The sequence below is a fragment of the Lithobates pipiens genome, unplaced genomic scaffold, assembly GCF_037356315.1.
Source record: "Lithobates pipiens isolate NorthernLeopardFrog02 unplaced genomic scaffold, aLitPip1_a1.2 Scaffold_24, whole genome shotgun sequence".
Lineage (NCBI taxonomy): Eukaryota > Metazoa > Chordata > Amphibia > Anura > Ranidae > Lithobates > Lithobates pipiens.
The window spans coordinates 8,275,166-8,299,612 of record NW_027507786.1 but is presented as its reverse complement, the minus strand read 5'-3'; the positions used below and the strand labels follow the sequence as shown (position 1 = coordinate 8,299,612).

The following is a 24,447-nucleotide window of genomic DNA, read 5'->3' as shown; positions in this document are numbered from 1 at the left end:
AGGGAATATTCGGATACATTGTATATAGTGTGTAGGGAATATTCGGATACATTGTATATAGTGTGTAGGGAATATTCGGATACATTATATATAGTGTAGGGAATATTCGGATACATTGTATATAGTGTGTAGGGAATATTCGGATACATTGTAAATAGTGTGTAGGGAATATTCGGATACATTGTATATAGTGTAGGGAATATTCGGATACATTATATATAGTGTAGGGAATATTCGGATACATTGTATATAGTGTGTAGGGAATATTCAGATACATTATATATAGTGTAGGGAATATTCGGATACATTGTATATAGTGTGTAGGGAATATTCGGATACATTATATATAGTGTAGGGAATATTCGGATACATTGTATATAGTGTGTAGGGAATATTCAGATACATTATATATAGTGTAGGGAATATTCGGATACATTGTATATAGTGTGTAGGGAATATTCGGATACATTATATATAGTGTAGGGAATATTCGGATACATTGTATATAGTGTGTAGGGAATATTCGGATACATTATATATAGTGTAGGGAATATTCGGATACATTGTATATAGTGTAGGGAATATTCGGATACATTATATATAGTGTAGGGAATATTCGGATACATTGTATATAGTGTGTAGGGAATATTCGGATACATTATATATAGTGTAGGGAATATTCGGATACATTGTATATAGTGTAGGGAATATTCAGATACATTATATATAGTGTAGGGAATATTCGGATACATTGTATATAGTGTGTAGGGAATATTCAGATACATTATATATAGTGTAGGGAATATTCGGATACATTGTATATAGTGTGTAGGGAATATTCAGATACATTATATATAGTGTAGGGAATATTCGGATACATTGTATATAGTGTGTAGGGAATATTCGGATACATTATATATAGTGTAGGGAATATTCGGATACATTGTATATAGTGTAGGGAATATTCAGATACATTGTATATAGTGTGTAGGGAATATTCGGATACATTATATATAGTGTAGGGAATATTCGGATACATTATATATAGTGTAGGGAATATTCGGATACATTGTATATAGTGTGTAGGGAATATTCAGATACATTGTATATAGTGTAGGGAATATTCGGATACATTGTATATAGTGTGTAGGGAATATTCAGATACATTATATATAGTGTAGGGAATATTCGGATACATTGTATATAGTTTGTAGGGAATATTCGGATACATTATATATAGTGTAGGGAATATTCGGATACATTGTATATAGTGTGTAGGGAATATTCAGATACATTGTATATAGTGTAGGGAATATTCGGATACATTGTATATAGTGTGTAGGGAATATTCAGATACATTATATATAGTGTAGGGAATATTCGGATACATTGTATATAGTGTGTAGGGAATATTCGGATACATTGTATATAGTTTGTAGGGAATATTCGGATACATTATATATAGTGTAGGGTATATTCGGATACATTGTATATAGTGTGTAGGGAATATTCAGATACATTGTATATAGTGTAGGGAATATTCGGATACATTGTATATAGTGTGTAGGGAATATTCAGATACATTATATATAGTGTAGGGAATATTCGGATACATTGTATATAGTGTGTAGGGAATATTCGGATACATTGTATATAGTTTGTAGGGAATATTCGGATACATTATATATAGTGTAGGGAATATTCGGATACATTGTATATAGTGTGTAGGGAATATTCGGATACATTATATATAGTGTAGGGAATATTCGGATACATTGTATATAGTGTAGGGAATATTCGGATACATTATATATAGTGTAGGGAATATTCGGATACATTGTATATAGTGTGTAGGGAATATTCGAAAACATTGTATATAGTGTAGGGAATATTCGGATACATTATATATAGTGTAGGGAATATTCGGATACATTATATATAGTGTAGGGAATATTCGGATACATTGTATATAGTGTAGGGAATATTCGGATACATTGTATATAGTGTGTAGGGAATATTCGGATACATTGTATATAGTGTAGGGAATATTCGGATACATTATATATAGTGTAGGGAATATTCGGATACATTATATATAGTGTAGGGAATATTCGGATACATTGTATATAGTGTGTAGGGAATATTCGGATACATTGTATATAGTGTAGGGAATATTCGGATACATTGTATATAGTGTAGGGAATATTCGGATACATTATATATAGTGTAGGGAATATTCGGATACATTGTATCTCTTCTCCTCTCCGCGCTGTGGAATGTGTGAGGGGAGAAGAGCAGGTTGAGTCGCCCGGACGGCCCCGCCCCTCTCCCTCCCTGATTGGTGGTTGGTGAGTAGGCTCGCGGTGGGATTGGTCGCTCCCCTGTGTGGGCTCGGTGCGGCGCGCTGTGCTCGGTGTCTGTCCGCTCAGTGCGATGAGAAGCGGCGGAAGGAGCGGAGTGGGTGGCGGAGGAGCCCGGCTCTATGGAGGAATCTGAGGATGGTGTGTACCAGGAAAACCAAACCGCTGGTGTCCACCTGTGTCATCCTGAGCGGGATGAGTAACATCCTGTGCCTGCTCTATGTGGGGTGGGTGACCAACTACATGGCCGGTCTCTATGTCACCCCCGACAGCACCAAGCTGGAGCCCGAGGACAAGGGGGACACCCTCCGCATCATAGAGAGGCTGGAGCGCCTGGAGAGTGTCATCAACCAGCACATACAAGGTACGACCCGCTCCCCACCGACCGTACCTGTCTATAGAACTTCACACCCACAGTACCTGTCTATAGTACTTCACACCCACCGTACCTGTCTATAGAACTTCACACCCACCGTACCTGTCTATAGAACTTCACACCCACCGTACCTGTCTATAATACTTCACACCCACCGTACCTGTCTATAGTACTTCACACTGACCGTACCTGTCTATAGTACTTCACACTGACCGTACCTGTCTATAGTACTTCACACCCACCGTACCTGTCTATAATACTTCACACGCACCGTACCTGTCTATAGTACTTCACACCCACCGTACCTGTCTATAGTACTTCACACTGACCGTACCTGTCTATAGTACTTCACACCCACCGTACCTGTCTATAATACTTCACACGCACCGTACCTGTCTATAGTACTTCACACCCACCGTACCTGTCTATAATACCTCACACCAGCCGTACCTGTCTATAATACCTCACACCCACCGTACCTGTCTATAGAACTTCACACCCACTGTACCTGTCTATAGAACTTCACACCCACTGTACCTGTCTATAGTACTTCACACCCATCGTACCTGTCTATAGTACTTCACACCCACCGTACCTGTCTATAGTACTTCACACCCACCGTACCTGTCTATAGTACTTCACACCCACCGTACCTGTCTATAGTACTTCACACCCACTGTACCTGTCTATAGTACTTCACACCCACCGTACCTGTCTATAATACCTCACACCAGCCGTACCTGTCTATAATACTTCACACCCACCGTACCTGTCTATAGTACTTCACACGCACCGTACCTGTCTATAGTACTTCACACCCACCGTACCTGTCTATAGCACTTCACACCCACCGTACCTGTCTATAATACTTCACACCCACCGTACCTGTCTATAATACTTCACACCCACCGTACCTGTCTATAGTACTTCACACCCACCGTACCTGTCTATAGTACTTCACACCCACTGTACCTGTCTATAGTACTTCACACCCACTGTACCTGTCTATAGAACTTCACACCCACCGTACCTGTCTATAGAACTTCACACCCACCGTACCTGTCTATAGAACTTCACACCCACCGTACCTGTCTATAGTACTTCACACCCACTGTACCTGTCTATAGAACTTCACACCCACTGTACCTGTCTATAGAACTTCACACCCACCGTACCTGTCTATAATACTTCACACCCACCGTACCTGTCTATAATACTTCACACGCACCGTACCTGTCTATAATACTTCACACCCACCGTACCTGTCTATAATACCTCACACCAGCCGTACCTGTCTATAATACCTCACACCCACCGTACCTGTCTATAATACCTCACACCAGCCGTACCTGTCTATAATACTTCACACCCGCCGTACCTGTCTATAATACTTCACACCCACCGTACCTGTCTATAATACCTCACACCAGCCGTACCTGTCTATAATACTTCACACCAGCCGTACCTGTCTATAATACTTCACACCCACCGTACCTGTCTATAGTACTTCACACCCACCGTACCTGTCTATAGCACTTCACACCCACCGTACCTGTCTATAGTACTTCACACCCACTGTACCTGTCTATAGTACTTCACACCCACCGTACCTGTCTATAGTACTTCACACCCACCGTACCTGTCTATAGCACTTCACACCCACCGTACCTGTCTATAGCACTTCACACCCACCGTACCTGTCTATAGCACTTCACACCCACCGTACCTGTCTATAGCACTTCACACCCACCGTACCTGTCTATACCACTACTTACAACTAATATAATCAGCATGTACAAGGTACTACATTGAATTCTGCTCCATACTGAGTGTGCATGTCTATGCCTATATACCACCAATACAACCAGCACATACAGGGTACAACCCCATACCGAGCGTGCATGAGTATAATACTAAATATCTCTCGTGTCATCAACCAGAACGTACAAGATAAAATGCTGAGTGCATGGTTATCACACTTCACACTGTGTGTACATGTTTATACCAGTACAACCAACACATACAAAGTACAACACTGAGAGGAGCTGTCTATAATACTTCACATCGTGTGTACCTGTCTATAGTACTTCACACTGACCGTACCTGTCTATAGTACTTCACACTGACCGTACCTGTCTATAGTACTTCACACCCACCGTACCTGTCTATAGTACTTCACACCCACCGTACCTGTCTATAGTACTTCACACCCACCGTACCTGTCTATAGTACTTCACACCCACCGTACCTGTCTACAACTACATATTGCTAACACAACGTAGCACATAGGACCTGCTCCATACCAAGAGTGGATGGTTATTACCCTTCACACTGTGTGTACCTGTCTATACTACTACTACACTGAAGTCCGCACCACACCAAGAGTGCATGGTTATTACTCTGCAAATCTCTCGTGTCATTAACCAGCACCTACAGTGTACTCAGCTCTGTACCACAGCCGGAGATTCCACTTTACACCATGTGCACCTGTCTATAACCCTATACACTACTAATACAACCAGCATACACCAGGTACCCAACCTTGTTCCATACCCAGAATACCTGGTTATTATTATGTTCCTCTCTGTAACGCCATGTGTATCTATCTACAACACTACATACCTCTCTACTACGCCATGTGTACCTGTCTATAACATTGCATACCTCTCTATGACAGACAGGTACACTTACCACACCATGTTTATACTTCATATTTGTCTGACACCGTGTGTACCTGTATATTACACTTCATACCTATCTATAACCCTGAATATCAGGTTGTTACTTTGTACCTGTCTATTACACCCTCCCTGTATATGTATTACACTGTATACCTGTCTATTACTGCCTGTTTACCTCTGTGTACTGTACAGAATACTTCCCTGTAAATCTGTATATTACACCCCAATGATTAGAGATGCTGGAGAGAGAACAGCCTGTATATTACACCACAGACTTCCCTGTACACCTGTATATTACCCCATGGACTTCCCTGTATATTACCCCATGGACTTCCCTGTATATTACACCATGGACTTCCCTGTATATTACACCACGGACTTCCCTGTACACCTGTATATTACCCCATGGACTTCCCTGTATATTACCCCATGGACTTCCCTGTATATTACACCACGGACTTCCCTGTATATTACACCACGGACTTCCCTGTATATTACACCACGGACTTCCCTGTATATTACACCATGGACTTCCCTGTATATTACACCACGGACTTCCCTGTACACCTGTATATTACCCCATGGACTTCCCTGTATATTACCCCATGGACTTCCCTGTATATTACACCATGGACTTCCCTGTATATTACACCATGGACTTCCCTGTATATTACACCATGGACTTCCCTGTATATTACCCCATGGACTTCCCTGTATATTACACCACGGACTTCCCTGTATATTACACCATGGACTTCCCTGTATATTACCCCATGGACTTCCCTGTATATTACACCACGGACTTCCCTGTATATTACACCACGGACTTCCCTGTATATTACACCATGGACTTCCCTGTATATTACACCACGGACTTCCCTGTACACCTGTATATTACCCCATGGACTTCCCTGTATATTACCCCATGGACTTCCCTGTATATTACACCATGGACTTCCCTGTATATTACACCATGGACTTCCCTGTATATTACCCCATGGACTTCCCTGTATATTACCCCATGGACTTCCCTGTATATTACACCATGGACTTCCCTGTATATTACACCACGGACTTCCCTGTATATTACACCACGGACTTCCCTGTACACCTGTATATTACCCCATGGACTTCCCTGTATATTACACCATGGACTTCCCTGTATATTACACCATGGACTTCCCTGTATATTACACCACGGACTTCCCTGTACACCTGTATATTACCCCATGGACTTCCCTGTATATTACCCCATGGACTTCCCTGTATATTACACCATGGACTTCCCTGTATATTACACCATGGACTTCCCTGTATATTACACCACGGACTTCCCTGTACACCTGTATATTACCCCATGGACTTCCCTGTATATTACACCATGGACTTCCCTGTACACCTGTATATTACACCACGGACTTCACTGTATATTACACCATGGATTTCCCTGTACACCTGTATATTACACCAGTTGGATTGGAGAGGTGATGGGGAATGGCATCTCATAGCGTCTCCGATCACATGACTGGAAGCCTCTGTATAATACACTGTGTACCTCTCTATACACCTGTATGATGTGCTACTTACCTGTGTATTACACCGTGAGGGATGTAGAGTCTGGACTATGTGGGGTTACCAGCAGACCTCTGTAAGACACAGTGCCCGTTCCATATATAATACTGTATATAGAAAGAGTCACGGTAAAGAATCCATATATATGCTGTATACCTATGTAGAGAGCCATGCTATAGATTCCATATACTGAGTAATACTGCATACCTGTGTGTAGAACTGAAGCTATTGATTTCATATATAGTATTGATTACATATATATAGAGAAATAAGCGTTGTACTCCATATGTAATATTGTCTATAGGAAGAGCCAATCAGTAGAATGTCTATATAGAATACAGTATATCTGTACGGAGAACCAACCTATAGATCCCATAAATAATACTGAATGCCTATATATGGAGCCACTCTATAGATTACATTTAGAATAATGTATACCTATATAGAGAACCAGTGTAATATATATATATATATATATATATATATATATATATATATATATATAATATATAATTTCTATCTGTATACCTAATATAGAAGTCAAGGTATATAATACTGTATACAACGAGTCAAGCTATAGATTACATATATAATGCTGTATAAAGAGCCAAGCTACCATGGTATAGGTTCCATATATAGGACTACATACCTGTATGCAAAACCAGACTATATATAACTGTATACCTATAGAATCTGTATACAGAGCCAAGCTATTGATTAGTCACATTGTATATGTATACCTGGATGTGGCTCTGGGAGGATCCTGGGACATCCCAGCAAATACCAACTCTGTTTATCTCTGTATTAAACTCTCTTTGTAATACACGTGTTGCCCGGGCATGGTGGCTGAAGAGCCAATTCTATATATAATATTAAAGGGGCCTGTTGTTAGGGATTCTGTCTTCATATAAGATATTGATTTGAGCCTCCTTCCCCTTCCCCTTCCCCTTCCCCTTCCCCTTCCCCTTCCCCTTCCCCTTCCCCTTCCCCTTCCTTTTCTTCTTTTTTGGGTTGCCTTCTCCTTTTACAATAGTGTACAGTGCATATATGACTGGTAACGTGGTGTGTGGATAAGCTAATTCCATTGTTTATACACTGGCACGAGCACCGGGAAATATAACCTGGGTATTATATTATAGATGAATTAGTCATTCTGCTATAGGTAACGCCATAAGCCCTATAATAACGTTATACATTCTATATATACGTACTCTACCGCTACCTCTGTATTAGGGCCGGTTCACACTGCGGGCGATGCGAGGCGACACGACTCGCCTCGCCGCGATCTGACAAGTCGCCCCCGTTCTGTACAATGGAACCGTTCTGAGAGGAGCGACTCGAGTCGCTCCGACTCAGAAAAAAGGTTCCTGTACTACTTTTGGGCGACCTCGGGGCGACTTGCATTGACTTCTATACAGAAGTCATTTGCAAGTCACCGCTGAGGTCTCGGCAGGTCGCGGCGAGGCAAGTCGGTGTCGCCTCGCATCGCCCCCTGTGTGAACCGGCCTTTACACTGAACTAAGTATTAGTATTATTGTATACCTCTATATTACACTGGCACCATTCTGGAGAGCACCCTAACTCTGTATGACATATAGGAACCCTAAAATGTTTACATGAGTTTTTATATAACAGTGCAATGTGTGTATATCCCAGGAGAGCTGCTACCTGTGTATTAAACCTTACCATACGATCACCTGCCTGTGCGCTGCACTGCCTGGCTTTTTGTAGACGTTCACTAAAGCTTGACATGTAAAAGTAATTGTGTGTGTGTGTGTGTGTGTATATATACATATATTTATATTTGTGTGTGTGTGTATATATATATATATATATATATATACATATATTTATATTTGTGTGTGTGTGTGTGTGTGTGTGTGTGTGTGTGTATATATATATATATATATATAATGTATGTATATAATATAAATATAATTTTATTATAATGTATGTGTGTTGATAATAGTACGTATTGGTTAATTTCTTTGGAGATGTGCGATGAAGTTAAAATTTGTATTCACCAAGAGGGATAAATGATTGTAATTGATGGGTAGTGGTGGGGAAGCGGTCTTATGTCCCGTACACACGATCGGACATTGATCTGACATTCCGACAACAAAATCCATGGAATTTTTTTCAGACGGATGTTGGCTCAAACTTGTCTTGCACACACACACGGTCACACAAAGTTGGTCGGACATTCCCAACGTCAAAAACGCGGTGACGTACAACAAGCCGCGAAAAATTAAGTTCGGTAGCCAGTGCGGCTCTTCTGCTTGATTCCGAGCGTCAGAATTTGCGCAAATGGATTTGTGTTGTGTGAAAATTTGAGAACCAGATCTCAAATTTTGTGTGAAGGAATTTCCGACAACGAGCTCCGATCGCACATTTTATGCCGGAAAGTCTGACCACGTGTACGCGCCATTATGGTGTGAAAGTAGCATCTTTGTATTGCCCTGGGGACAGCTCTGTATTGCCCCGGGGACAGCTCTGTATTGCCCCGGGGACAGCTCTGTATTGCCCCGGGGACAGCTCTGTATTGCCCCGGGGACAGCTCTGTATTGCCCCGGGGACAGCTCTGTATTGCCCCGGGGACAGCTCTGTATTGCAATGAAGATCAGCCTGCAGAAACAACCTCACTTTGTGCTGAAAAATGTCACCAAACCTGCACCACCCACATGCCTGTATACCACTCTGAGCCGATGTGTAAGATGCCGGCTGACTGAGTCACCCCCCCCCCCTCTTATCTCCCGGGATCCCCAGCACCCGTTATGTCTGCCCACCTACATCTGTCATTATGAATTTGCTTCTGTTGGATTTTGAGCGTTTTCATTTATTTTATGTAATCCTTATTTTTACCTAAATAGTACAGAGTTCTAGCGGGAGAGAATCATCTCAGACTGCTGCTGGAGGAGTGAGGCTCCCAGGCAGGGGGATTGGACTATGGGGGGGGGGGGGGTGTTTGGATAGCCGGCATCTTCTAACTCATATTCTGGGTGGAAAGGTCCTTTTATACAGCTTACTATATATCAGCCATTCTCAACCAGGGTTCCTCCAGAGGTTCTATCATATAATGTATATCTTTAGCTGTCTTTAAGGGTGGCATTCTGAGCACCACTTTAAGGGGAAACTTCTTCCTATTGACCACCAGTATAAGGGGGCATTGTTCCTATTGACCCCTGATGAATTGGTTTTAGTAAGGGTTCCTCGAGACCTGAAAATTATTTTTGGGGTTTCTCTAGGCTTAAAAGGTTGACAAAGCCTGCTATATATTGTACAATCTCCTATACTGGGGGCTCAACTCATAGGGTCCTTTCACACGGGGCGGATCAGTTCTGATCCGCCCCGTGGATGTCCGTTTGCTCAGCGGGGATCACTCCGCCGATCCCCGCTGAGCAGGGAGATGACAGGTCTGTCTCCGCACACTGTGCAGGGACGGACCTGTCACAGCGCCGCTCTCCCCTATGGGAGATCGGATGACGACGGACCGCAGTGCCCGTCGTCATCCGATCCGATCCGCAGACGGATGGAAAAATAGCTTTTTCCTCCGTCACACTTTTTCGGATCGGAGCGGGTCGGATGTCAGCGGACATGTCACCGCTGACATCCGACGCTCCATAGAGCTCTATGGAGCACCCGTTCAGGTCCGCCTGAAAAACTGACAGGCGGGCCTGAACGGGACGTCAGTGTGAAAGGGGCCATAAAGCTTTACACAATAACGATCTTTATTTGTAGTTATGTGACAGTTCTTTTCAAGCTTCATTGGTCTCTGAAAATAACTGACATAAATAACTGTCACTCTTCAGTAAATAAGGAACCTTTTCATGATATAATAGTGATATGAGCCGGGCCCTGTATGTGTTATGTGGCATGTGAGAAGATGATGCCGCATCGTATCAACAGGTTTTCGAATCCAACGTATGTTCTAGATCTAGAGCACAGAGCAGAGCAAATCCAACGTATGCTCTAGATCTGGAGCACTGAGCAGAGCAAATGCAACGTATGCTCTAGATCTGGAGCACGGAGCAGAGCAAATGCAACGCATGCTCTAGATCTGGAGCACGGAGCAGAGCAAATGCAACGTATGCTCTAGATCTGGAGCACGGAGCAGAGCAAATCCAACGTATGCTCTAGATCTGGAGCACGGAGCAGAGCAAATGCAACGTATGCTCTAGATCTGGAGCACGGAGCAGAGCAAATGCAACGTATGCTCTAGATCTGGAGCACGGAGCAGAGCAAATGCAACGCATGCTCTAGATCTGGAGCACGGAGCAGAGCAAATGCAACGTATGCTCTAGATCTGGAGCACGGAGCAGAGCAAATGCAACGTATGCTCTAGATCTGGAGCACGGAGCAGAGCAAATGCAACGCATGTTCTAGATCTGGAGCACGGAGCAGAGCAAATGCAACGCATGCTCTAGATCTGGAGCACGGAGCAGAGCAAATGCAACGTATGTTCTAGATCTGGAGCACGGAGCAGAGCAAATGCAACGTATGCTCTAGATCTGGAGCACGGAGCAGAGCAAATGCAACGTATGTTCTAGATCTGGAGCACGGAGCAGAGCAAATGCAACGTATGCTCTAGATCTGGAGCACGGAGCAGAGCAAATGCAACGTATGCTCTAGATCTGGAGCACGGAGCAGAGCAAATGCAACGTATGCTCTAGATCTGGAGCACGGAGCAGAGCAAATGCAACGTATGCTCTAGATCTGGAGCACGGAGCAGAGCAAATGCAACGTATGCTCTAGATCTGGAGCACGGAGCAGAGCAAATCCAACGTGTGCTCTAGATCTGGAGCACGGAGCAGAGCAAATCCAACGTGTGCTCTAGATCTGGAGCACGGAGCAGAGCAAATGCAACGTGTGCTCTAGATCTGGAGCACGGAGCAGAGCAAATGCAACGTGTGCTCTAGATCTGGAGCACGGAGCAGAGCAAATGCAACGTATGCTCTAGATCTGGAGCACGGAGCAGAGCAAATGCAACGTATGCTCTAGATCTGGAGCACGGAGCAGAGCAAATGCAACGTATGCTCTAGATCTGGAGCACGGAGCAGAGCAAATGCAACGTATGCTCTAGATCTGGAGCACGGAGCAGAGCAAATGCAACGTATGCTCTAGATCTGGAGCACGGAGCAGAGCAAATGCAACGTATGCTCTAGATCTGGAGCACGGAGCAGAGCAAATGCAACGTATGCTCTAGATCTGGAGCACGGAGCAGAGCAAATGCAACGTATGCTCTAGATCTGGAGCACGGAGCAGAGCAAATGCAACGTATGCTCTAGATCTGGAGCACGGAGCAGAGCAAATGCAACGTATGCTCTAGATCTGGAGCACGGAGCAGAGCAAATGCAACGTATGCTCTAGATCTGGAGCACGGAGCAGAGCAAATGCAACGTATGCTCTAGATCTGGAGCACGGAGCAGAGCAAATGCAACGTGTGCTCTAGATCTGGAGCACGGAGCAGAGCAAATCCAACGTATGCTCTAGATCTGGAGCACGGAGCAGAGCAAATCCAACGTGTGCTCTAGATCTGGAGCACGGAGCAGAGCAAATCCAACGTGTGCTCTAGATCTGGAGCACGGAGCAGAGCAAATCCAACGTATGCTCTAGAGAAGGGGTCTTCAAGCTTTTGAAGAAAAAAAAGGGCCAGTTTACTGCCCTTAGACTTTTGAGGGGCCAGTCCATGCCCAGTGGGAGTAGAAAATGGTGTCAGTGGGAGGAATGATGCCCCATCTTTGGTGTCAGTGAGAACAATAGTGCCTGATGGCATCAGTTGGAGGAATCGCTCCTCATTATTGGGAGGAATTGCCCCTTGTCATTATTGTCACAGGGAGGAATAGTTCCCCAATCATTGGTGCCAATAGGAGAAGGGAACCCCTTAGATTGGTGGTCAGTGAAGAAGGGGCCTCTTAAATTGGTGATTATTGGATGAATGTTCCTTACTTTGGTCAGTGGTAAGAATGGACCTTACATGGTGGTCAGTGGGAAGAATGGACCTTACACTGGTGGTCAGTGGGAAGAATGGACCTTACACTGGTGGTCAGTGGGAAGAATGGACCTTACACTGGTGGTTAGTGGGAAGAATGGACCTTACACTGGTGGTCAGTGGGAAGAATGGCCCTTACATTGGTCATCAGTAGGGATGGGGGAACGGTTTGGGCCGAACTTTGGTTGTTCGGATGTTCTGCGAACACTGAACAATATGTGGAGTTCGGGGCAAATTCGAAAAGCCGCCGGAACATCGTTAAAGTCTGAGACACAGACATGAAAAATCAAAAGTGCTAATTTTAAAAGCTAATATTCAAGTTATTGTCAAAAAAAGTGTTTGGCCCCAGGAGACATGTATCAATGCAAACATATTTAATTTTAAAAAGCAGTGATTTTAATAATGCTTAAAGTAAAACAATAAAAATTAAATATTCCTTTTAAATATTGTGCCTGTAAAGTGGTGCATTTTTCCCGTGTTTAGAACAGTACCTGACCGAAAAAAAAAAAAAAAAAAAAAAAAAAAGGAAAAAAACCGTTCCGTCTCAATGGGAGGCTCCCGCCGAATGACGCTTCTTCTGGGTAACCGTTCTTGTATAGTTGAGGGCGGGGCAACCCAGTGATGTAAACGGGTGACCCCCGCCCCCCTATGACGCCACGGGGAAGCCTGTGTAAGGATTGAATTATGATTGGAACAACCCCCTCTGTGTGTGTATATGTATCTATCTATCTATCTATCTATCTATCTATCTATCTATCTATATAAAATTTTTATATAAACCTTGGATTGCGAGCATAATTCCTTCCGGAAACCTGCTTGTAATCCAAAGCACTTGTATATCAAATAAATAATGGAACCTCGGATGATTCGTTCCACAGCTATTTATTCATAGGTCTTTCAGTTTATAGTCCATATAAAAAGATTATAGCAATGCAATCATAAAATGTCCATCCACAAATGGAAACCTCCACAAGGGGATTAGAAGCAAAATCCAGCAGGAGCTCCAGAGTATAAAAGAGAAGAGAGGCACCTCTAAGTGTAGCAATATGATTAACATTTAAAGAGGAAGTAAAGCCTTGATAAAAATAGACTCTGCAAGGCAAAGGCATAATGAGCTAGTATGCACACCATACTAGCTCATTGTGAATAACTTACCTGGAATGGAAGCCCCTGAAACGACCCTCGTCGTCCTCCGAGGCCGCCATGATACCCGCAGTGACTTCCGGGTATCGCAGCTCCGGCGCTGTGACTGGCCGGAGCCGTGATGATGTCACCCCTGCGCATGTGCATGGGAGCCGCCACCAACGGCATGCTTAGTGCGCCTGCACGCCGTTGTCTACGGCACATGCACCGTAGACAGCCCTGCCTGTCATTTGCAAATATCTCCTAAACCATGTAGATTTAGGAGATATTTCTTGGACCTACAGGTAAGCCTTAATCTAGGCTTACCTGTAGGTCAAAGTGGTCTGTAAGGGTTTACAACCACTTTAATGAAGGTACAACATTTAGTAACTCACATGGTTGATGATTAAAACGGGCACATCTAAGTATGAAGGCATCCGGGGTAAAGCTGTCCTCCGCACCACTGGCTCTCATCGCTGTCAATCTGCAGTCGTGACCGGGAAGACTACCCTGCAGTAGAGCGATCTGAAAGAGAGGCTTGATAAGCTCGCGGAGCGCAGTGTGGAAGGGACGACGTTGATGGCGGTGCGGAGGATGTGAGTTGCTGAATGTTGTACTTTCATTAAATGGAACCATATTGCTAAACTTAGAGGCGCCTCTCTTCTCTTTTATACTCTGTTGTGACATGACGCTACTTGTATATCAAGTCAAATTTTATGAAAAAATTTAGCTTGTCTTGCAAAACACTCTCAAACCAAGATTTAAAAAAAAAAAAAAAAAAAAAATATTATATATATATATATATATATATATATATATATATATATATATATATATATATATATATATATATATATATATATATATATATATATATATATATATATATATATATATATATATATATATATATGCTTTGCAGCTCGTGTGTGTGTATGTGTATATGTATATATATATATATATATATATATATATATGCTTTGCAGCTCGCACCAATACGGATTCTGTGTGCATTATTGCTGCCCGGCCTGCGAGGGGTCCTACGGAAGCTTTACAAGCCTTTAAGTCGTATCATACCGAGGGTCGGCATTTTTTGCAGCACGCTCCATCTCTGACTGTGTTATGTTCATCGCTCCATAATCGCTTCGCTAACCTTCTTATATATAGCAGATTGTTGGCATCTAATCCTCCTAGCAACTGGCAGCAGCTGGGTCACCGGCTTGTTGCTGGATCATTTATTCCTGGATCACCGCACGTCTGATCCCAGGCCTTCCCTCCGGCCTGGTCCCTCTGCCTTCCATTCAGAAGGAGTTCTATAATCCTGATATTAAAGTAAAACTCTAGCAAAATATTGGAATGTGAGATGGGAGGATGCTGGACTCCTGACAGCCTGTGTATGAGTTCAAGTGAAGAGTGGCCTCAGCTCAAGTTACTCCCAGGTAATGACCCTTGACGCATTTCGCCCTGGCCGTGGGGCTCGGTCACAGAGCCCTGCGGGTGGGGCAAAACGCGTCACTGGCTCATCCTCGGTGGAGCCTAGGCTAATGCCGCTCTTCACTTGAACTTATACACAGGCTCTTCACTTGAACTTATACACAGGCTGTCAGGAGTGCGCGGCATCCTTCCATCTCCGATTACATACTGTGCTTGGGTGAGCACCAAAGATGGCAGCACCCGCTACATACTGGATCACCAGAGAGGACTGACTGGCACTTGAAGTGACACTTAAAGCTATTAGATGGGATCTAGCAAAATATTTTCTAGTCTTGGATAGGGGAAGGGGTTAGAACCCCTGCCCGTTTTTTATTTCTGTATTGATAGAGACTTTAGAACTATTATTAAATCTGAATTCCAGGTATGGATTTTTTTTTTTGTATATTTACATTTCTAAAGATGCATGTTCCTAAAGAGGAATCCATTGTAGTAGTCACCGCTACTACAGTGAACGCGGCTGTCTTCCGAGTCCCCTGCTGCATAGTGACCACAGGGAGTCGCTCGCTTGGAAGGCGCATCATTCACTGACTGGCATTGAATTCTTCACAATGAATGCAAAGCATTCTCTGGATGAGATGGAGAGTCAGGGTTGTGACCTTCCAATTCATCCAATCAGAAAATGCCTACTTGGTCCAGGTCTGTGAGACTAACGCTGGCTATAGATGGGTCAAATCTTGACGGGTTCAGCAGGGGACCGGCCAAGATTTGATCCATCTATGGGCAGGCTGATTGCAAGCCGATTCATCGATCGACTTGGGTACAACCAGCATGTCAGATATTTAGCATGCGATTATCGCCAGTGGCTATAGCTGCTAGCAATAATCAATGATTGTGTGTTTTCCGGGCCTGAATGGCTACCTACCCCCCCCCCCCCCCCCCCCAAAGAGAACAGAATGGGATTCAACTATCAACACTGACTGGCTTGATTGGGGGAATCGAGACATTTTCTTTCCTGCAGGGTTGTAGGAAATAGTCGCATGATCTGTGGCTGTACTTAAATGTATGAAGCCATGCAATTATCAGCATAGCAGACAGGACAAGGAGCATTTCCAGAATGTGATCAGCATTGGGACCATCAATAGCAAAGGTTATATATTTAAAGGGCCAGTCCTCCCAAAAGTATCCATTGCAGTCCCTTGATGGCAGGGTGTGAGCCTCTTGCATGTTGGCACGTTGCTCCGTACCTCTGAAGATCTCGATCTATGAATTAGTAATAATGTTCATTTGTGTATGGCGGTGCTGGGTGATTGGAACACATTATCTGGTATGTTGAAGGTGTGGTCTTCCTGACACGCCGTGATGTACGAATGAATCATTGTGGACATCAGATAGTAAAATTGGGGAATATCTGATGTCTTGGGTGTGTTTTGGGCATTGCTTGGTTTGTATCTGTAGCTGTACTCCTGAGGCTCCCTCTGCTAGCTCCAGTCCTATGCCAATGGTTAGGAGCAATCGGTGACTTTCCTAGTCATTGTAAAAAAAAAATAAAAAAAAATAATAATAAATACATTTAAAAAAAATGATTTTATTTTTTAATTATTATCCCTCACTGTTTTGTGTTTGTTTTTTTTCCTCCCATTTATTGTAGCAATCTATGATCTCAGCTGTCCTAAAATGTAATTTTTTTTGTGAAACGAAAGTTATCCAACATCGACCCGTCTCCTCTGAGACCCAGTTCACATATTGTCAGTTGTGGCCACTCATTAGGGGCGCACGGGTGCCGCCCCCCACTCTAATCCAGGCTCATAATCTACATGCAGGGTGCCAGATGCATGGATTTCAATGGATTTTTTTTGGGGTGCCATTAAGAATATTGGCACCAAACGTGTGTTGAGTGTTTTGCTTCGGTTTAGAACCACGGGGCAAAATTGCGGTGATTTCTAATTTGCCAAGTGTCCCCCCCCCCCCTCTGAGGCCCAATTCAGATATCGCCATTGGGGACACACGGGTGCACCCCACCCAAAAGAAGCTCCGGCTCCTTTTTAGGGTACAAACTTTGCGTGGTTTTTAAACGCGTGTTATGCCATGATTGCTGTGTGACAATCGCAGCAAAATCAGACCGCATTCGGGGGGGGGGGGGGGCCATTAAGACTTTTGGCATCTAAACGTGCGTTGCGGGTTTTGCTTCGGTTTAGAACCATGGGCAGAATTTCAGTGATTCTAAATCCTCAAGGATGAACAGCGCCTAATGCCGCGTACACACGAGCGGATTTTCCTTCAGAAAAAACTTGGATGGTTTTTCCGATGGAATTCCGCTCAAGCTTGGCTTGCATACACACGGTCACACAAAAGTTCTCCAAACTTGTGACTGTCAAGAACGTGGTGATGTACAATTCTACGACAAGCCGAGAAAATGAAGTTCAATGCTTCTGAGCATGCGTCGGACTTTTGCGCGTCGGAATTTCCGATCAGAACTTTTTCCCGACTGAAAAATTGAGAACGTGCTCTCAATCTTTTGCTGGCCATCACGTTCGAAACCGTCAGACTTTGGTGTGATTGTGTGTGGCCAAGTCCGTTCGTTCGGAAAGTCAGTCGGAACTCCGCCGAAAGCACCGTTGGGAAGACCGTCGGACCTAGTCTGCCGGTGTTCTGGCATATTCAGTCCGGCCATCATATAGTATCCGCCCCGTACTGCGCATGCGCAGAGCTTGCGCAGTACGGAGCAGAAGAAGCTGTGGAAAATCTCAGAAGATGAACGGCGCCTGCGCCGTGAGTCGAGGTGGTAGCCCCACCATCCAAGCGGCTGGGAAAATATGAGGGCCCCTCGCGGGGTCGCGTTTCGCTCGGGCTCGGCCTTGCTGCGCTCGGCTCTTTTATATTCCGACTCTATGTCCACTTGGATGGTGGGGCTAGAGCCTGGACTCACGGCACAGGCGCCGTTCATCTTCGGCCATTTTGAGAATCTGTGTGTGCTGTGTACTGCGCATGTGCAGTACATTGAGGACTCTATCTGATGGGGGACTGTATGTGATAGGACACCGGAAAGTCCGGTCGTGTGTATGCGGCATAATGTCCTCTGCTTTGGGGATATTTTGGGTGCTCAACAAGAAGGAAGGGGGTGGAGTGAGGAGGGGGGTTGACTGGCCTGACATGAGGTGTTTAATCTATTGGGGGGGGGGGGGGGTTGTTCCGTGTTTCACGTTCACCTTATCTGTTCTGATAAACGCTCGTATTTTGTCTCTGGGTAATAATTGGTCTTTTTGTGCAGCTGTTGCGGGGTAACTGTCACTCCGCTTAACATGTGGTAATTATGTTTTGCTCGCTGGTACAATATTTGCGCTGGGTGGTTGTAATTGTGGAGAATGATGCTGCGGAGGGGAGAGGGAGAAGGCTGGGACGGGGAGGCTTTCTGCTAAATGGGATTATGGAATATCAGAAGCGGAGAAATGAATGACAACTGAGCGGGATCTTCAGTCTAAATTAGTTTTTGTTTTTTTTATTATTCCTGCGCAGTGGTGCCGGTCCCTTCTGAGTACCTAATCCCAGGTGTGGCAACACACATTGCCATAACGCATAGCAAAGCACCTGCTGTATGTTACGGTGCCAATAATTTGGTAATTTGACAATACAATCCCTCCCTGCCCAGAAAGAATAGGTGTCGAGTAGAGCTGCACAATTGATCGTTAAACAATCTCTATTCAAATCCCCCCCCCCCCCCTCCTCCCACCCTTCCCCCTCCTCCCACCCTTCCCCCTGCTCCCACCCTTCCCCCTGCTCCCACCCTTCCCCCTGCTCCCACACGATCTTAATCCGGCATTTCCACGATTCATGTAACAAGTGCGGTTCCCTGCTCACAGCTGTCAAAAAAAAAAAAAAAACTGGCAGTGATGTTTATCAACAACATCATTGCTGAAAGAGAGATAAAAAGAAACATTGTATCTTTCTGTTCATTTTACAGATCAAAGGGATGAACTTCTGTCTGCAAATTAGGTCAGTTTAACCCCTTCATGCCTTTTTCTGACACGATGCTTAGAAGTTAAAATCTGTATTTTTTGCTAGAAAATTACTTAGAACTCCCAAACGATATATATATAATAATCTCATGTTTTTTTTTTTCCAGCAGAGACCCTAGAGAATAAAATGGCGGTCGTTGCAATATTTTATGTTGCACCGTATTTGCGCAGCGGTCTTTTTTCAAACACAATTTTTTTGGTAAAAAATAAAATACACTTCAGTGTATTAGAATGATTGGCTATTGCTCTGATCTTTATCTTCATGGTGAAGTATCTCCACTCAGGACCACTAGGCCAATATATCTTATTAGTACTGGCCCAGGGGGTAAATTCCCCTCTGCCCTCCAGCTTAGTGCTTTCTTGCCTTCAAAATGCCATTGGCTAGGCATTCAGATCCACAGAAGGGGAATCTCTTTTCCAAGGTGGAAATTGCCCATCTGCAGATCTACAGCAAGGGAATCTCTGGTCCAGTGGGTAGATGCTCATCTGCCCCCCCAGTCCTAGTCCTCCCCTGCCTTCATAATGGCATTGGCTAGGCATTCAGATCCAGAGCACGGGAATCTTTGGTCTGGGGGTAAATGCCCCTCTGCCCCCAGCCGAGTTCTCTCCTTCCTTCAAAATGGCATTGGCTAGGCATTCAGATCCGCAGAAGGGGAATCTCTGGTCCGAGGTGGAAAATGCCCATCTGCCCTCCAGCCTAGTCCTCTGTTGTCTTCATAATTACATTGGCTCTACAGATCTACAGAAAGGGAATCTCTGGTCCAGGTGGTAAATGATCATCTGCCCCCCCCCGTCCTAGTCCTAGGTGGAATTTTTGGTCCAGGGGGGTAAATGCCCCCCTTCCCCCAGCCTAGTTCTCCCCTGCCTTCATAATGGCATTGGCTAGGCATTCTGATCAAGGCAATCTTTGGTCCGGGGGGGGGTAAATGCCCCTCTGCCCACAGCCTAGTTCTCCCCTGCCTTCATAATGGCATTAGCTAGACATTCCCCTGCCTTGATCTAAATGCCTAGCCAATGCCATTATGAAGGCAGGGGAGAACTAGGCTGGGGGCAGAAGGGCATTTACCCTCCTGGACCAAAGATCCCCCTGCCTTGATCTGAATCTTTGGTCCAGGGGGATAAATGCCCCTCTGCCCCCCCAGCCTAGTTCTCCCCTGCCTTTATAATGACATTGGCTAGGCATTCCGATCTACAACAGGAGAGTCTCTTTAGTATTATGTTTTATTTTTATTTTTTTTTGTTTTATTTTTTTTAGGGGGGGCAAATGTTGCTCAGCACCCCATCCAGAAACCCTTCATACTTTTGTGTCTGTCATGCAGTAATTATTTTCAAAGCTGAACTCCCAACAGATATAAAAAAAAACAGCTTTGTAACCATTCATAAATCATTAAACTTATTTTTTGAAAGCAAGTGGTGCTATTACCCAACTTTGACCTGGTATTGACCTTTTTCAATCCCCCGTACAGCAGGGCTGAAGTGAGAAAAGGAAGCAGCACAAAGAGCTAACCAGCTCGTGTACCAACAAGGAATAGGCTGACAGGAGGAGAGAGCAGAGAGATGAGCTCTGTGCAGCTTCTCCTTTCACTGTCCAGTCACAGGCTGGGGGCGGGTCCAGGAAGTGGGTTAGATGATGCTGAGGACATCTAGTGGCAAAAAAAAGTCCAGCCGGGGGGGGGGGGGGGGGTGACATCTCTGGATTTAAGCTGTGAATGCTGCAACAAAAGCTGGTTTTATTATTTTTTATTTTAATGGGCTATTCATTTATTGATGTCATTTTTGCCCGGAATTCCACTTTAAGTATAACACGTTTTTATCATGTTTGCTTTGGTTAATGATCAGCAGGTGTTAGAATGTGAAGTGTCCTGGCGATTGCCCAGCTTTACCTCCTTCGTTTTACATGCTCTTTGAAATCCTGCGGATTGATCTGGGTGATGTATTCTCTTCTCCGGCCTTTTTGTGTGGTCTTGTCCTGAGCAGTTTGTACCATTCCGATGATCTGAACTTGTTCTATATGCTATGGAAGTCCACCGTGCTTTGATTTCCTGAAGGAATGAGGTCAAGGATGTGGAACTGCTCAGCACAATGTCTGGTCCTGTATGTCCGGGGCAATCAATCTAATGCAAGACGATGAGTATAGGTGATTGTCTGAGCTACAGTGACTTGAAAAAGTATTCATACCCCTTGAAATTTTCCACATTTTGTCATGTTACATCCAAAAACCTAAATGTATTTTATTGGGATTTTATGTGATAGTTCAACACAAAGTGGCACATAATGATTTTTTTTTTTTTTTTTTACAAATAAATATGTGAAAAGTGTGGGGGGAGGGGCATTTGTATGGCGCCCCCCGGAGTCAATACTTTGTAGAACCTCCTTTGGCTGTAATTACAGCTGCAAGTCTTTTTGGAGATGTCTCTACCAGCTTTGCACATCCAGAAAGGGACATCTTTGCCCATTCTTCTTTGCAAAATATCTCAGATTGAATGGAGAGCGTCTGTGAACAGCAATTTTCAAGTCTTGCAACATATTTTCAATGGGATTTAGGTCTGGGCCTTTCTAACACATAAATATGCTTTGATCTAAACCATTCCATTGTAGCTCCGGCTGTATGTTTCGGGTCGTTGTCCTGCTGGAAGGTGAACCTCCGCCCCGGTCTCAAGTCTTTTGCACACCCAGATGCCCCGTACACACGAGCAGATTTTCTGTTAGAAAAATCTTGGATGGTTTTTCCGACGGAATTTCGCTCAAGCTCGTCTTGCATGCACACGGGTCACACAAAAATTCACTGAACTTTCGACCGTCGAGAACGCGGTGATGTACAACACCACGACGAGCCTAGAAAATTAAGTTCAATGCTTCCGAGCATGCGTCGAATTGTTTCCGAGCATGTGTAGGAATTTTGCGCTTCGGAATTTTCCTGAGAACCTGCTCTCAATCTTTTGCTGGCTGGAATTCGGCCAGCAAAAGTCTGATGGAGCGTACACACGGTCGCATTTTCCAACCAAAATCTCTCATCTGTCTTTTGCTGGCCGAATTTCCGATCATGTGTACGCGGCGTTACAGGTTTTCTTCTAAGATTGCCCTGTATTTGGCTCCATCCATCTTCCCATCAACTCCGACCAGCTTCCCTGTCCCTGCTGAAGTGAGATGGATGGATCGAATCTCAGCTGGTTTCTGCTGAACCGACCGGGATGTGATCCATCTATGGCTGGCTTTAAATTTCAAAGCTGACCTCCAGACAGATATGAAATGCACAAATCAGAACATCCACAGGAATTTTTTTCCTTTTATTTATTTTTTAGTGTATTGTTTTCTGTATCTTTTTGGAGAGAGATTAGAATATCTGTCAATTTTTATTGCAATCTGTGTGTCTGTTAGGGAGATTCACCCTCTCTCTTTTTCCTATTTACTGATATCACTGACAGTAAAAGTGAAAAAAAAAAAACCTCCCTAATTGTGCGTTGTCACCAGAACAGGAAAAGAAAGGAACATTTTCTATGGGGATACTACTAGTTCTGGTGACAGCCAGGGATTCCCTCACTTCCTGTTTTGGCTGAGACAGGAAGTGAAGGGTTTAGTTCCACCTTAATACATCATTACATGTTCATTTTTATTTTATTTTTTTAACTGCGAGTAGTGTAAGTACCCAAATGCGACCTGGTATCGACTTCTTCCAGTCCCTGATCAGCAGGGCTGGAGTGTGACGGGAAGAAGCAGCACAAGGAACCGTTCATGTGCTGACAAGAAGCTTGCTGATAGGAGAAAAGGGCAAAGTGACAGAGAGATGAGTGTAGCAGTTTTGAAAAACAGTTATGTTCCTGGCGTTACAGGAATGCTAACTGTCACATTTTGATTCTGCCCTCAACCAAACTGTCAAACCATCAAATGGCTGGTGTCATTACTGATCACATCTGCAGCACCGTGGCAGTTGCAGATCAAAGAGAAGCTAAGATGGCCGGCTTCCTTGGTTGAAAAAGATAGGAGGGTTTAGTTCCACTTTAAAGCAGAACTACGCTGCATCTAAATGCCACAAACCAAGAACACTATTTAATTCATCTGCCCTTAGCACAGTCATGCAGGCAGGAGGGTGGGCTTAGCTGAGAAGTCCCCTCCTGAAGACACCTGGGATGTATGACATCATTTACCTAGGTATGAAAACCAGGAAGTAATGGGAGAAATGTGTTTAAAAAAAATAAAAAAAATAAGTATAAAACAAGTAAATATGACATGCTTTAATATCTATTTACAGCATAAGGATTACAAATTGTCAGTGTTTAACCACCTAAGGACCAGCCGCCACAGTTGTACTGCAGCAGGTTGGCTCCCCTGCGTGAATCGCCGTCATTGTACGTCGGCTCACGCAGTTGCAGACTCTCGTGCCCCTGGCGCATTTTATGTCCGCCGGTGACCCACAATTGCTTAGTACAGAGGCAGAATGGGGATCTGCCTTTGTAGACAATGCGGATCCCCATTCTGACAATGTGGATCCCCCCCCCCCAGTTAGAACACGCTGAGGGAACACAGTTAACCCCTTGATCGCCCCCCCTACTGTTAACCCCTTCCATGCCAGTGACATTTTTACATTGATCAGAGCATTTTTTTTTTTCTTACCAAAAATATGTCAGTTGCTGAATCTATCCCATAGATTGTAGACTAGATGACTTTGGCGCAAACCAAAATTGTGTTTTTTTTTTTTTTTCTCCCTACCAAAAATATGTAGAAGAAAATAGAGTGGCCTAAACTAATGAATGAGATAGAGATAGAGATAGAGATAGAGATATATATATATATATAATATACAGTTAGGGCCATAAATATTTGGACAGTGACACAATTTTCGCAAGTTGGGCTCTGCATGCCACCGCATTGGATTTGAAATGAAACCTCTACAACAGAATTC

At 44.0% G+C, this 24,447-nt stretch overlaps 1 protein-coding gene across 1 annotated transcript in view; it reads left to right on the top strand.

Moving 5' to 3' along the window:
• Positions 1-2,415: 2,415 nt before the first annotated feature.
• The window catches only part of GALNT18 (polypeptide N-acetylgalactosaminyltransferase 18), a 543,905-nt gene continuing 521,873 nt past the window's right edge, over positions 2,416-24,447 (top strand). Inside the window, exon 1 of the mRNA XM_077453560.1 lies at positions 2,416-2,724. Within this exon, the coding sequence (XP_077309686.1) occupies positions 2,499-2,724 (226 nt within the window). The 5' untranslated portion in view covers positions 2,416-2,498. The remainder of the gene's footprint in view (positions 2,725-24,447) is intronic.